Below are 15,665 nucleotides of genomic sequence, written 5' to 3' on the forward strand. Positions count from 1 at the left end.
CCCCTGTGCTGGCTGGCATCTTCCTCCACAGCAGGGGCAGCCAAGGAAGTGGCCTGGTCACCAGCTCCCTGTCTGCCACAAAACCTGGCAGCAAACCTGCAGTGGTTCTCATCTACCTGAGTGGGCCAGGCAGCACATGGGGCTGACACCAATCCTGCTCAGCTGTCCCTGTTTGGCTGGCAGAAACATCTAAGAGTGGGGCAAGAGGGACAAGCTGGGTGCCCTTGGATGCTCACAGTCTCCCCAACACTGCTCCCCCCCTTCCCACAGAGCAATCCAGAACCACTTGGCAGGGACTGCTTCCACTGTGCTCGCCAAGCCCCACTGCAGGCCTTCATCCCCAGCACTGACTTCAGTTCCTTTGCTACCAGGGAAACCTGAATACACCCCCCAAGAGCAGAGGAGGGCCTCAGAAATGACCAGAAGCTGAGAACTGCCCTCTGAGCAGTGGCTGAGAGAATTGGGCTTGCTTAGCCTGCAGAAGGGCAAGCCCTGTTGTGGCCTTTCAGTATTTGAAGTGGTTTCTAAGAAAGATGGGAACACATCTATTAGCCGGGCCAATTACAAGAGGACAATGGGGAATGGTCTTAAACTAAAAGATAGTTGATTCAGGTTGGCTCTAAGGTAGAAATTCTTTACCAGGAGAGTGCTTAAATACTGGCACAGGTTACCCAGACAGCTAGGAGATGCCCCACACTTGGCAACATTCAAGGACATGTTGGATGCGGCTCTGAGCAACCTGACCTACTTGAAGATGTCCCTGCTAGTGACAGGGGAATAGGACTAAATTTGGACCTTCACTGGTCCCTTCTAACCTCAACCAGATTTGAACCCTACTTAGTTTTCATCTGAAAAGCCCCCAGAGTGCAGATTACTATTGGGGGGGGGGGGGAAGGGGGGGGAAATGGACCATCTGATGCCCTGGAATGTGGCCGAGGAGCAAAGCCTGACAGGGAGCAGCTGTTTGGCCTGCAGCTGCTTTGCATTGTACCTGCAGGAGTTCCTGGGCAGAGCCTCACCTGTCCACGTCCATCTGCAGGCAGCAGCTGACAAATTCAGACAAGGCAGAGGGGAGCTTGAGCTTGTGCAGATCTGGTATCCCTCGCTTGCCTATCAGATATTTAGCCTGAAGGAAAAGGAAACCCAAGACTCTGTGTGATCCCTCCGTATCCTGAAGTGCTCCCCAAGACCCTGTATTTTAAGCAGCAGTCTGTAGTGGCAATTTTTTGCCTAGCAGATGGTAAGAGATGAGTCTTCCCTCCCAAAAGAGAAAAGGCCCCAGTGAAGCCCCAGCTATTCCAACCTTCAGCAACTCTTGGCTTGGAAGTTTTTGCGGACCCCAAGGATATTTTTACAAGTGGGTCTTGGGGGAACCAGTTACAGCTGTAGGAATTTTGTCTAATGGTGATGGACCAGAAGGAAACTGGTATCTGAGCGTATTTGCACCTTACCCTTCCCTTGGTTTTCCAAATATAAGGAGCCCTTCCTTTGGCCATTTCTATTCCCACAATGCCAAGGGACCAGGTGTCCACTTTGGGGCCGTATGGCTCTCCTCTCACAAGCTCAGGTGCCATCCAGCAAGTGGTCCCGACCACCGACCGCCGTTTACTTTGCTCATGGATGAGCACAGCACAGAGGCCAAAATCAGCTGAGGAGAAAACACTGCTTCAAGTAGGAAACTAAGGACAAGAGTTGCTCACTCTAAGGCTCACAAGCTTGCAGGAGTGCCCTGTGTGCTCTCAGCAGCACCAGTGCCGGGCACCTGGCAGCCACCCAAAAGCAGCCCCACAGCCTCCCCAGAGCGCGGCGCCTGACCAAGAGCACCCACCCAACTTGACGGAGCCATCCCGGCCCAGAAGGATGTTGCTGCTTTTGATGTCTCTGTGGATCACCCGGTTGGCATGAATGAAAGCCAGGCCTTGCAGGCACTGGGAGAGAAAAAGAAACAGGAGCACAAAAGTTACTCTAATCTGATTGCATTCCATGCTTTAAAGAAAACTGTTTCTGAAGCATTCCCAGATTCTGAAGATTCCCAGATCTCACAGGAGCAGTGGGTGCTGGCAAGAGGAAGAGCTTCCTGCTACAACCCTAGGAGAGCAGGATCTTTCCAAAGGAAGGCATATTCATTTCTGAGGGGGAAATATCAGTCACTGCAGGAGACTGCCCCCTGCAAAACCAGTCCAAATGAGCGCTGGTGCTACAGTGGATGTGATCTCCCCATCCTGAGGACAAACAATGACATTCCAAAAGAGGAAAAGTCCCTGCTTTGGGTACCAAGGGGATCACTGTCAGGTAGGAGAGTAGAGAACAAGGGTCAAAGTAGCTCATTTGTCAGTTTTCAGATGCAAGCACCATGATGGGTGCCATGCCATCTTTTGAAGTGGAAACCTGTGAGAGAGATGAGTCTCTCTTTGACTTTGCTGTTTGTTTAAAACTGGGACATCCAGAACCTTTCTGCATTGCATTCTTTGCACTTAGAGGCAAAAAAATGAAAATGAAAAAGAGACAGAGAGTTCAAGAACAGCAGATAAGAGAAAAGAACAGACTATAGTAAGGGCAGGAACACTGGCAGACAGTCCAGTGCAGATGCTCACTCTTCTCTGAAGCATAAGAGCAGCACAGAAAGCTCTGAACAGGCAATCACTCACTTAGCAGAGCTTTCAAAGGACCAGCCTGTCCAAGACATGCAAAGCACAAGCAGGATCCCTTACCTCCCGACAAACAGTTGCCATGTGTCCTACAATTATCCTTTTCTCGCTGATCACCTGAGCTAAGGAGCCTCCGTCCATGTACTCCAGCACCATCCAGACATCCCCATGTGCAAGGTAACTGGAAGATGAAAACAACAAGTGGGGCTGAATGTGCACAGCTAAATTGCCATATCAAAGAATAGCCTGGTGTTGACTTTTGGATCCAGGTCACTGGTAAATGAAGATGGAATAAAATGAAGACCCGCTCCACCTAGGCTATCCAGTGCTTGCAGTCTGTGCTGTCTAAATGAGGAAGGCACATCTGCACAGAAGGAGATGGCTTGGGTGTCAAGCAGGGGAAAAAGGCAGGTTTGTGATGGCAAGGATAGATCTGGAAGTAGACATATCCCGGGCAGCTGCTTCATCATCCTCATACACAAATTCCATCCACAATTAAATCCAGCAACAGGGAGACACAGTTTCCACAGCTTTTATCCAGGGCACGTGGGTGTGCAGCACTGCAGACAACCTGGTAGAAAAATTATCCTAAAAGTTATACACAAATGGGAAAAGCAATTTCAAACCTGGCAAATGATGTATCTCCTGTCCCAATCTTTTGGCATGCAAGGCAATGGAAATAGTGGGAACAGTGCAAGGGGAATCATTTCTCAGATACTCTCTCTGCACTCCCCCTCTGACACTCAGAATAATCACGCCCCGAACCAGCAAAAGAACATGCAGCAAGTGAACATACAGGCTGCTGGCTTAGTAAGAGAGCCACATTTCTGGAAACAATCCTCAAGTTGTCTTTCCAGGAACCATGAATGTTGACAGAACACAATCTCCTCCCATGCCAGTGAATAAAGAGCTTTTAAACCTCTGCCTTGCAAGTACAGAAACGAACATCCCCAGAAAAAGAGTAGAACTACTGACCTTTCTAGGTAGCTAACAATATTGGGGTTCTTCTTTTCCCTCATGACCAGGATTTCTTTTAAAGCATCCTCGCAGCCCTGCTGCTGGAGATCGATTTTCTTTATGGCCACCTATAACGGTGTTGAAAGCGTTAGGAACAGACATTACAAGAGCCTCTTTCTTCTCCACTTGTGGGCCAGAACACCCTGTCACCCCAGTCAAAAGGGACTCTAAACATCAACCACAAAGTGCTACCAACACTATCTGCACACACTCACTTCACAAACAGTCTTTGTTTATCACCACTTTTATAACTTACATGTTTTGCTAGCCAAAAGCAATTTTGCTCAGTTTTGTTCTTTGCTTTCTTGTGAAAACAAACTGAAACCGCTGACAATTTATTGGCATTTCCAGGGACTCTGACCAGTGTTTCAGAAACTGCTGCCATTCTTGATTGTGCACCAAAGTAAGTACACAGACTAGAGAGAAAATGCTGCCCAAGAAACAATTCCAAAATGTCTCAAAATAAAGTTACAATCCTAGCACATCCTAACTTCTTCAATATGGATTTTGCATCTATGAAGAACATTGTTGAACGTGGTTTTGACTTGCAATTATGTAGTAGGTGTAAAAAGGAAGAATCCTTTCTGTGCTACACTATGGATATACCCCCAGATTATAAACAGGATTTAGGGCTTTCAGATGCCTTGTAGACCTCTCTTCAAGTGCACTTCCTGACTACAGCACTGCAAATGGATAAATGAACTACCAGGAAGATGGAGTCATGTTTGTTGAGAGACAGAAAGGAGAATTCAGGACTCTGAACTTTTAGCCCCAAAGAGCACTGGGACTCTCCAAGACACCACCATTTGTCCTGTACAGTAGAAATAGCATCTCTGTAATGGGATGGCACTGCCACAGGGGACAACACAATGCTGTATTGTTAAAGGCTCTTCATCTACTTCATCTCATCAATCTGTATGTGTGGGTGTGTGTGGGAGTGTGCGTGCGTGCCTGTGTGTGTGTGTGTGTGTGTGTACAAGGTTCCCTTGGACTGAAATGCAAAACTGCACTCCAGACAAGATCTATCTGTAGGTGCTGTATTGTATTTTCTAGCTGAACCACAGGATGGAAAACAATGGGAAATGCTATGTGTGTCTGAACCTGGGCTTAAGAGGAATTGGGCCAGAATGTTGGCTGTTGCCAGCAGCTAATCCATGCACATTTCTCCTGTAAATCCAAGCTGGCGTGTCCTTCTCTGAAAGACACTGCTGCCATCCTTGCATTCATTTAGCTAGGTAGGAAGGACAAAGTCTGTCCAAAATGAAGGGACAGCCTTTGCAGCCAACATAGGCAGCCCAAAGCTCTGGGCACAGATAACATGCCAAGGGAAAGTGCTCAGGAGCTGCAAAATGCTCATGGGCTGTTGCACTTACTGCTCGTCCTGTGGCAGGATCAAAGGCCTTATAAACGGTTCCAAAACTCCTGGAAACAGAACAGAAGCAAGAACAGAGAAGCTGTTTAGTGCTGAGGAGCAAGAGGCAGCCCAGGTAGGAGCTCTCTGCTGCCTGTAGTGTCTCTCAAACACCAGGGTCCATCTGCTGTTTAGCCAATAGCACAGAAGCCCAGCAGCACTCTGCCAAGAGATAAGCTGGGTCCATTGGTAAGAAAAAGGGCTGCTACACATCTCAAATGTACACACTAGGTTTTGGAAGCAGGAGTTTCCTTTGCCTTTTCTTTTTGTGTCTCTGTATGTCCCATGCCTTTTCAGGCACTGAAACACACAGTCCTGTTGGGCCTTCTCACCACTCTCTTTTGATTCTCTCTACACAACTCAGGCAACACCACACCAACTTTCTTATTGTCCTGTTCACTGAATATTGTTTTCCACAAAACGTTGGAAAGAAATGCTACTCAGAGCTGTTATTTGACATCTGTCAGGAGGGAAGCCACTCTCTGAGTTTTTTCTTCTTCCATTCGTGTGGCCATATTACCTTAAATCACACAAAACCATGTCTCCTAGGAAAATCAGCAAACAGCTGCCACACACTTGAAGGAAAGGAAGGCTTCCAGGTCCTGCTCATTGAGGCAGGCAACACATTGTCAGCATCCAGTTATCTTTGATGATGCCCAGTGATCAGTACTGAGACAATCTAAAGCCAGGCTCTGAAGATGCTTGCACTTGCCTGACTTCCCACTTGATATTACACCAGAAAAATACCTGGCCCACAATTTTGTATAAGTAAGCATGGCTGCACTCACCCACTGCCAATAATTTCCCATCTGCTGTATTTCTCTTCTGGATTTCCCATTGCCACAACATGACCTGAAAAGACAAAATGCAAGAAGCAAACTTCAAAAGAGAGATACTGACTTGCAGGAGGTCAGAAACTCAGCTCCACTCTCTGGGGCTCTGAGCAATTCTCCTGGGTTGATGTTATCCCCAAATCGTGTAGAAACCAACCCAGGACAAAATTTATGATCAGTTGACTAACAACCAAAGTAACAATGATAACAACAACAGACCGAGCAGGACAGGCAGCTCTGTAGCACACGTGGCCTTCCCAGAGTCAGACTGTCCACACTGCTTTGAAATGTTACCCTGAGAGGAAAGTAAGGCCATGGAGAAACCAACAGAGCAAACAAAGATCAGAAAACTACAGTCATCTACAAACGGGTAGGAGAGCTAAAAAATCATGACCCTTTCTCTTCTTGGGGATAGGCCCTCTCTTGTAAGATTCAACAAAAGATTTCATACTTGTAAAGATTATATGCACGCTGGGATCTGGAACGGATTTTAACACCAGCTGCATTTTGTAGAGAAGATAGAATATTGAAAAGTGATTTCCAGGAGAGGAGGGATCTACCTCTTAGCAGTTTGCCTAAAAGATGCCTTGACATTTTTAAAGAACAGCAGCTCATACTACAACCAAGAGCAGTGGCTGTAAGAATTTGGACCCTCTTAATTTATGAGCAGCCTAAGTTCTGAAGACAACTCTGTCCATTCCCCTCTAGTGAAGAACTACACTGCTTGTCTTCAGCCTGAGGTGCGGCAGTCTCCAGCGCTGGACTCGGCCCATTGAACATGGGCCACGTGCCCTGACATTCCAAATGGGCACAGCTGAGACAGGGAACAAGGACAGTGCTGCTCCTCAGGTGCAGCCCTGACACAGACAGCTGCCCACATGAGATGCTGATCCTGTCACGAGCCCAGGCAAAGCTGCAGCAACGGTCTGGCAACTGAAATCTCACAGCTAAGGAAGGCTCCAGGCTCTGCAGCCACTCCAGCCATCAGTGGCAGGGCAGGTATGACAAAAAGGTTGGTAAAGCCCACAAATGGCCACTGACAACCACTGTGAAGTCAGAGCCAGAGCTCCACTATGAGTTGCTGACCTCACTCAAGACACACCACCATTGTCTTTGAATTCAGAGACACAGAGGAAGAGATCAATCCACCTTTTGTGCCAACGGCTGATGGCAGACACTGAGTCAACTGGGCTCGGTTCTGTACCCGACCAGTTATTCTCTGACAGCACTGCACTGGCAGCTATTGCCAGTTGCAAGAAGCGACTCCGTTGGTTGTACTTTAGAGACACCAAGGCCTTGGTGTCCTTTCCTAGGATATGATCTGTGCTGGGATTCAGGCTGGTGCTTAGTATTCCAAGAGTATTTATGGGCTGGGCATGAGCTGGGACAAAGCGCCTGGTACCAGAGGAACATGCAGCAGAGGGGCTGCAGGCTTGCTCCTGAGAATTGCCTGCAGGACAGTTTCATCTGACAACATAGATGTGTCTCCTTGATGCATTTCCTAAGCATTCAACTAGCATATCTGAGAGGGACTGTAAAAATGTATCCAGTTTTTCTTCTTCTGCTGCACATTGAAAAGATGTCATCCTCTCTAATTCCTAAGGATTGTTCTAAGAATAAAAATTTTTAAACATTTGGGGAGTAGTAAAAAGATCTCTTTCTCTGGTATTTGTGCTCTCACCTGCTGTTCTTTTCAAAGAAATTGAACTAACCAAAATGTAGCAGTCCTACCAAAATTAACAATAGAAGGAATTCTAGAAGTACTACCAGTCATAAAACCAAGACCAGTGTGAAAACAGCCCCACAGTCACTCAATTCCCCTGAAGCATTTTGTCTCCAATGGCTGGTGACAAATCAGGGGATACAGGGACATCTAGAAAGCCAAGTATTCTGATCAGTTTGGCCAGACTAGCACACACACATCCCCTGGGTCATTTGCTGTGTTGCAGCTTTCTACTGCTCAGGAAACAATGCAAGCTTTTGCCTTTGCTGCACAGGGAAGCACAGGCACAGCCTCCCCACTCCCAGAAGCCCTCAAAGCAAAAGGAATGCCCCAAGTGCTCCCTGGCTGCCTTGAAGCTCAACTATAGTTTCTGCAGGGAGTCCAAAATGTGTCTGACACCACAGTGGGCAGCAACATGTGGCACAGCTCATGCTGAGGCAAACACACAACACACTGTTGGATCACACAAGAAATGCATGGGACGTACTCAGCAGCTCCAGGCACTGCTCCTCTCCCTCCTGGTGCAGCTGCTCTGCCTCCTGGCCTGAGCTGGGAGAACTGCTGGTGCTCAGGTTTTCAGGCTGTGGAGAGGAGCCCTCTTTGGAGGATGCTGTTGCAGGGGCAGCTTTGATGGCATGGCCTGCATCCATCTGGGACAAAGAAATTTGTTTGTGTCAGAAAGGTGGCTGGCAGAGATGCCCCAAACAGTGCAGTTCAAAGGTGAGCCCTTAGGAATAACAGTTGTGTTAGGCTGCAAGCAGAGCTGTCACTAAGCCCACTAAGCAGCCAGAGACTCCAGCTTGTCACAGCCAGCCATGCTAGAGACTGTGAAAGGGAAAGAACAATTTAAAATTTCACCCTGTTCTGAGGATTGCATCCACCATGGACAGAGGCAACTTGTTCATAATCTGTGTGGGCCACCATGTTCACCTCAACAAAGCCCTCAAAAAACAAAAGTGAGCAGTAATAAGCCAGCAGTAATACATTCAGAGGATTGCTGGCCACTGGCCAAAGTACTAGGCCACATAGTACTAGTACTAGCAGCAGCTGAGGTTCAGCAGCCCAGCAAGTGTCCTTCTGATCAGTTGTGATGGAAAGCACAGAGCCTGGCAGCCAGAGGCATTGCCCCCATCCACCATCTGCTCTGCAGGAGAAAGGTGAGAAAAAGAGACACCACTTGTTACATGACTGCACTGCCTACTGCCCCTTCACTCACCTGTTCCTCTTCAGCATGCCTCAACTGCAGCTGCATCTCTCGCATCCTTTCCATTCCTTCTCTCAGCCACTTCTCCATGGCCTTCATTTTCCTCCGAGCTTTCTGCAGCTTCTCCTTGATATTCTGTCAAGCAAAATTATACTGGCACCTGCCATCATGCTCAGGTTTCTCTTTTTCCAGTCTCAAAAGCATGTCCATTCAGCCACTTCCTGCTGCTTCTCTACCCAGCTCTAACCCTTCCATACTAACTCTTCTTCCTGGTGCTCACTGCTGGAGCCTGCCAGGCTCTTTGCTCACAGTGCCTGCACTAGGCCTTGCCTCCCCTTTCCTGTGACTTACAGTTCATGTTCCTGTTACTGCCCTTCCCTCTGCTACCTGCCTAGTCAGACTCACCTGCCCATTCTCTTGCTCCTCCTTCAGCTCTTCCTTCAGGAGCTCTGCAAACTGCTGGCTTTGTTTTAACTTTTGTTGCAGCCGGCGCAGCTTGCATAAGAGCTTGACCTTCTGGTGCTGCAGCTGCACAGAAAGGAAGAGAAGATGGCTTCAAACTTCCTACACACCACTTGGGTGGCAGCCAAGACTGATGTGCTCACTCTTTCTAAAAGCATTTTGTTCTCACTCTCCTGTTTAGAAGGGGCTAGCTAAGAGACAATCCCACCCACACAGTGTCCAGACAAGCAGTGCCCATTTGCCTCTAGACTGGCTCTGCCTTAGAGCTTTTCTTATTCACATTGCACGCTGGCAACTTCCTGCTTCATCTCCAGCAGGTTTTTCTCCTGCTCCCTCTGTACCTCTGCCAGGAACTTGTTCCATTGCTCCAGCAGCTCCTGCATCTCCAAACGCTGCTTTTCCAGCTGGCTCTCCTGATGAGAAGAAGAAGACACTTGCAGATCAAGTCCCAGTCCAACTCCCCAAAGGAAGAAATGAAAATTTCATCCCTCCCACAATCCCCCACCTGAAGAGTGCACAGTAGTGACTTTGTGTCCTCCGGTTCCAACAAGAAACTTAGGTGGATGATTAGCAAGTGGAAGGAAAGGAGATGTCACCTTCCTTCCCACTCTATTGGCTTCACGTTTCTGGCCCCTCTCTCCTTAGGATTTCTGTTATCAGAGGCTCTGTCCTCAAAGTCCCTGTGTCCTTTGATCAAGGAAAAGCTACAGCTGGACTGCAGGCCTAGGAGGAGGCCAACGTCCCATTGTCCTAGTCACAAGACAGGCCTCCATCTGAAACACCAACAACATGGGACCTGTTTCATATGGTTAAAGCCCAAAGGGAAGACCTTGGTCCACCCTAGAATGACAGAAAACAAATAATCTTGTTTCTGGGACTGCAATTGGAAGCAAGGGCAGCAGTCTGCTGCATGGCACAAGGGTGTGAGCAAGATCCTTCCTCTTGGCTGCCTTGCTTTGGCTGAACACCACCCAGCCTCCTGGGTATCTTGGCATATGCCCATCCTGAAATGGTGGCTGCATTGACTGGCCCAGCATCATCCTCTGGGGCTTCTCAGGCTCTCAAATATGAGCCCTTGAAGCCCTCTGCTGCCTGGCCCAGCAACGTGTGGCCTACAGCAGCGGCTTGCAGCCATGCCACCTACTCAGCCTGCTCTTCTGCTGAGCCAGCCCACCAAGCCTGCCTGAAAGATTCAGTCCTACCAGTGTTTCCAGCTTCCTTTTTTCTTCCTCCTGAGCAGCTTGCCAGAGTCTGAGAGCCTTGGTGCACTGCTCTTCTGCCCAGCGCAGCTGTTCAGCCATGTTTTCACACTGCTGCTTGCTGAAAGATCTTACAGCTTGCAGCTCACACCAAAGGCCCTTCACATCCTCTGCAAACGTGACAAATGGCAGCAGTCAGACACCAGACAGGCAGAGGACCCTGCTGACCTTAAAGCCTTTCAGTTGCAGGCAAGGAGGGACCTGCCCCCAGCTCCTGCACTCCTCGGAAGCCCTGCGGACAGAGCTGGCTTTGCAGCAGCCGCACCGGGCAGGACGATCACCAGAAACAAAGCGCACGAGGCTCTCACCCAGGATCAGCTCCTTGGCCTGCGTGGCTGAACGAACTTGGCCTTCCAGACGGCTCCTGGCCATCTCCAGCTCCGACACGCGCTGCCGAGCCTCCAGCAGGCTGCATTGCAGGCTCTCCTTCTCTGACCTGCAAGTTGTGAAAATGAAGAGAAATTGTTCCTGGCACACAGGGGCAGTTTTCCCAGGGAAGTGTCTCTTGAAATCTGTACACATGAGGATGGAAAATGATTTGCATGGAAACTCAAATTTTTGCTTCAAATAGCAAAGCAGGCCCGTCCAGGTGATTGGGCAGCCTTTCCTCATGACCTAGCACAGCAGAGAATGCCCAGCTGTGTTTTATCTCAGCAGCCAAAACTCAAATTGTGCAAACTGGGCCTGACACACCCTTCATGGGTGGCTGTGCCTACAAAGTCTCTGCCAATAAGCAAAAGCCCAGCGTCTGCTCACAGCCCTGAGCTCATCAGCATTTCCAAGTCACTCTGCAGATGGACAGAACACAGTGCTCTCCTGGCTGACTCGTCAATGTTTACAGCCTTCATATTGTATGTAGAGATACTTTGTTTGCCAGTAGCTGTCTTAATCAACTAAATGAATGCATTGAACCATATATGAAAGCTCCCTCTTCCCTCTAGCAACATGAGTAAGAAACCAGAACCAGGCTTTTATCTGAACAAGAATGATAGAGGTGGGACAGAGATTCTGTCATGTAAACTACTGGAATGTCCCAAAAAAGAACACTAGCTACATTTATGTAGGGCTAACATAGCCAGCAGTTCCCAAATATGGTTGCGCTCTTTAAAAAGGAACCAGACAAAAGGACCTTGACAGGTTATAGAGGTGGGTGAACAAGTGAGCAAGAAGCAGGGCTCAGCAAGAATTCCCAGAGACTGTTGAGAAGTCTCACAACCTTTCCCTCCTGCTGCTGCTGCTGCTTGTAAACAATTCTATGTCCTGCACCATTCTTCACAAGAGTTAGCTCAGAAGGGTCTCAAGATTTTCAGCATGACCCTTCAGATTCATCTGAAGCATTGGCATCCTACTTATAACATTCACATGTAAGAGTTGTCAGTTCTGAAAATCCCATGTCAGACTACTTGGCAAGGAAAGAGTGTTGTTCAAATGCACTGAAGGAGAAGCCAAAAGCAGAGGAAAACTTCTGGTTTCAGCAAACATAGGAAGTATTTCCCTGGTACTCAATGCAGTGCCAAGTTGCTTTGCTTTGCGTTTGTCACAAGAGTGTGCAAAGGGTTCCAATGCAGTGCCCAAAAGAGCTTTGAGAGCTTGAGTGGTCTGAAAAATAACATTCAGGCCACAGTATCCTTTTCTTTTTTTCTCATATCTCATCACCTCTATGTCTGAGAAACATTTGGAGAGCACACAGGAGGCAGTACATCCTGATGTAATGCTTATCACCTTTGTAATTACACACCTTCAATAATGTCCCACCCAGGGTCCCCTCCTGCCCTTACCTGGCCTCTGCCAGCTGCTCAGAAAGGCCTCGTAGGTCCCGCTCTGCGGCTGCCAGTCGGGCTTGCAGGGCAGCGTTCTCTTGCGCCAGCACCGCCTTGTCCCTGCACACCTGGGACAGTGTGTGCCCCTGGCCAGAGAAGTCCTGGAGAAGCCTCTCCAGAACCCTGGGGGCTGGCTGCTGCGGGCGGCAAACCTGGAAGCAGGGGGGACACCATTTTTGTAGAGGAACAATAACAACACACTCTTTGTCTTAGTTTGCTGCCAGAAACAGCATTTGGGGCAGTCCTACTAGGACAACTCCCTCTCCCACTGGTGCTGCTGAGGAATAAGGTGAGCATACCTGTGGCACTGCCAGAGGAACTCCCTCCTTCAGCTGTTCCTTCTGAGGCTGCAATTCCTCCTCTGTCTGTGCCTCCACTTCAAACACCCTCTCTAGTGAGGGGTGGTGCTTTCTCTCAAATGCAGCCAACTCCTTCCATCTGCAACAAGAGGACAGATGAGAAAACCATTAATAGCAGCACAGTCTACTTGCAAAAGCAGGACTACATAAAATGTCCAATTTGGGGCAGTCTCCAGCACTTCCAACAGGCCTCTTATTCTACCTCAAGAGAATGCTGGAATTGCCTCCCTAGACCTGCATCTCTCTTTGTCCTTTGTGCAGGGGACAGAGTCACCAGTGAGAGAGTCAAACAGGCTTCCAGAAGCCACAAAACTTTTCCAGAAAGCACAGCTACTCTCAGCTTAATACCTTCCTGCCTGCTGGGTCTTACACTTCTATCTGATACAGCAAATACTGCACATGCAAAAGTTCTTTTTGGGATAAGACATCCTTGGTAAGTTTATAGGAGCACTGCCACAATGACTCTTGCTTTAAGTATTGGTGAAAGGAAAGAGTGCTCAAGCTATAGCTTGGAGAGGAGATGCTATGAATTTCAATCCAATATTCAAAGGATCCCCAAATGGTTTAGGCTGGCAGGGACCTCATGAAACTAAAAGCCCAGTTTCAGCTCAGAGCAATTGGGGTCAAGCTACAGCATCTGGACAGGCTGCTCAAGGCTCTATCCAGTGGTGGCTTCCAAATTTCCAGAGGTGGGATCTGCACAAGCTCCCTGACATTCTTGCCTTTGTTGTTCAATGCTTTTCCTGAGGCCCAGCCTGAACCTACCTTGCTTCTACCCTGGTCCATTTTGGAATGCTTTTTGTCAAGGTTTGAGAAGCAAGTGCCAGGAGGTAGCTTTGCTGTAGGTTGGTTGGCAGCATATCCTGCCCAAAGGCTGCTCAGTGATGAGAAAGCCAAATTTTTTCTTTGATGCTGGGCCTCCTGAAGCTCAGCAATGCCCAGCCCTGCCCAGAGAAAGTGAGAAACCTCAGCACACACCTGAACTCCTGGGCGCTGCACACTCTACCCGTCCTCTCCTGCCGCTCTGCTTTTTCTGCCTGGGCCAAGGAGTCCCGGCTGGCAAGCAGTTCTCCTGTTGGAGCCTGCAAGGAATGGGCAGGGAAAAAGTACAAACAAGCAATAAGGAGCAGGGAAGTTGGCTCCTGAGATCTGGGAGAAGCAGCAGCAGAAGGCAGAAGCTGTTGTGTGGGGGTGTTGATGTGGGTATGTAAATAACTCTTGAATTACTATGGAAGTGTCTTTCCCTGCTCTACACTGGTCAACTGGTTCCCTTCAGTATTTCAAGCATTGAGGAGCAGCCACTAGGAACTGCATTCTAGCCCTTCATTGACAGACCCTGTCTCTGCCATGCAGAGCTTCTCTGGATTCTTCTCAGCAGGCTCGGGTCATGTTAAACTTAAGGGTGCCATTGAAGAAGTGACTGTAGCTACCTAGACAGTGCAGGGAGAGGGGCGGCTCCCTGCAGGCAACCATGGATTCTCTGTACCCCACAAGGCTCTGAACTGGACCTTGGGACCAGTCTCTCCGCTGACAACAGGGAGTCCGCACAGACACTGTGCACAAAGGGGCTCACTTTCACACCAGAACTAAACAACATCATGCTACAGCTCATCTAACACCAAGGGAAGTTCATAGTCCCCGTCACAATGCCAGGAAAATTATGCCTGCAATATGAAAGTTCAGATCCCATTTTCCACGTGTCAGTGGCTGGGCTGAAGCACCAGGTCATGGCAGTACTCCAGCCCGCAGCATCTTCAGCCACAAAGGGCAAGCGCTGCCTGAGCAGAAACCTGCAGCTCTGCCCTGCACCAAAGCTTTGCACTGTACCAGCCAAAGCTCCACTCACTGCTTCAGGATGCTCAGGCCCTGGACTGGCAGCCCGTGGACCTTTACTGTCCTTTGCCTCCCGTTTGGCCTCGGGAGGAAGAGAGCGAGCCAGAGGAGGTTCTGCTGCTGGTGTGGTGCTCTGCAGACAGACAGACAGACAGCACGTGAGGGAAATGGAATAACATCCAATTTAGAACATTATTCTTTCTGAGCCTTATCCCCAGCTGTCCTAAGCAGGAAAAATAAATAATAATAAATTATAAATAATAAATTATAAATAATAATAAATAAATAATAATAAAAATTAATAAATGAAAAGCACCCGGAGCTTGCCAGTCCCTTTGTCCCCATCAGGGCTCTGTGGGCAGGTGAGGCTGGGGCCAAGGGGCAGAGCCCACCCCGACCCTTCCCTCCGTGCCCTGCCCTTCTCCGCAGCTGGCAGAGGACAGGAGCAGAGCGGCCGAGCACCTGCACCAGGCCCTGCCAAACCTGCAGAGCCCACAGAAGCCTCTGCGAGAGGCAGCCATCAGGTTGTAGTAAGGAACGAGGCCCAGACTCTCTGAGAAACTCCACTTCATTTTATTAAAAACACCGAAGGATAAGCACGGGCCCCACCTGAGAAGCAAGACAGACAAATAACTGTGCACTGCTCAGGGTGCTTCTCCAGATCCCGAGATCTATGGAAGAAAGAGAAAAACCCAGGTGCTGGGCACCCGGGGGTTTTTAGAGTCTCTGGTGTTTCCAGGTTAGTGTGTTTCTCAGTCTTCGTCTTCATTGCTCCTTTTTCTGGCTGCTGGTTGGCCCATATTGGGGTACAATCTTGACCAATCATTCCAGAATACTCCAATCCCATAGGTCAGCTCATCCTCCCACCGCAGTTCAAACCGCTGTCATCACCCCTGAGGCAACACTCCAGAAACTTCTCCTCATTCCTCCACCCAAACCCTCGTCAACCCACCATAGTGGCCACACACCCGCAGCACATTAACATTTCATTAACAATGCATACATACCTTCACTATATTAACCAATAACTTACAACTCCATCCCCAAAAGGCAACTCATAAGAACTTCCCCTCTAAAACTTTGATTGGGCTTAAGC

General features: G+C 48.8%; 1 protein-coding gene and 2 long non-coding RNA genes across 4 annotated transcripts; all 3 read right to left on the reverse strand.

Moving 5' to 3' along the window:
• Positions 1-1,110: 1,110 nt before the first annotated feature.
• Positions 1,111-1,948, reverse strand: LOC306814921. The gene is made up of 3 exons (XR_013777282.1): positions 1,829-1,948; positions 1,452-1,648; positions 1,111-1,126 (listed from the first exon to the last, which is right to left on the reverse strand). It is a non-coding gene; the product is annotated as an uncharacterized lncRNA (long non-coding RNA).
• A 3,259-nt stretch (positions 1,949-5,207) lies between these two features.
• Positions 5,208-10,929, reverse strand: LOC306814887 (uncharacterized protein; the record flags this gene model as incomplete). Its single annotated transcript, XM_079331381.1, has 8 exons — positions 5,208-5,238; positions 5,865-5,928; positions 8,120-8,282; positions 8,849-8,971; positions 9,242-9,364; positions 9,640-9,711; positions 10,501-10,667; positions 10,866-10,929. 8 exons carry the CDS (start codon positions 10,927-10,929, stop codon positions 5,208-5,210), a joined length of 807 nt encoding a protein of 268 aa, XP_079187507.1.
• Positions 10,930-10,954: 25 nt separating this feature from the next.
• Positions 10,955-14,703, reverse strand: LOC306814910. 2 transcript variants are annotated; one of them, XR_013777278.1, is made up of 5 exons: positions 14,583-14,703; positions 13,715-13,818; positions 12,677-12,815; positions 12,336-12,529; positions 10,955-10,993 (listed from the first exon to the last, which is right to left on the reverse strand). It is a non-coding gene; the product is annotated as an uncharacterized lncRNA (long non-coding RNA). The 2 variants fall into 2 exon arrangements; XR_013777279.1 differs by lacking the exon at positions 10,955-10,993 and having other exon boundaries at positions 12,246-12,529.
• Positions 14,704-15,665: the final 962 nt, after the last annotated feature.

The sequence above is a fragment of the Erithacus rubecula genome (assembly GCF_903797595.1).
Source record: "Erithacus rubecula genome assembly, contig: SUPER_Z_unloc_3, whole genome shotgun sequence".
NCBI lineage: Eukaryota > Metazoa > Chordata > Aves > Passeriformes > Muscicapidae > Erithacus > Erithacus rubecula.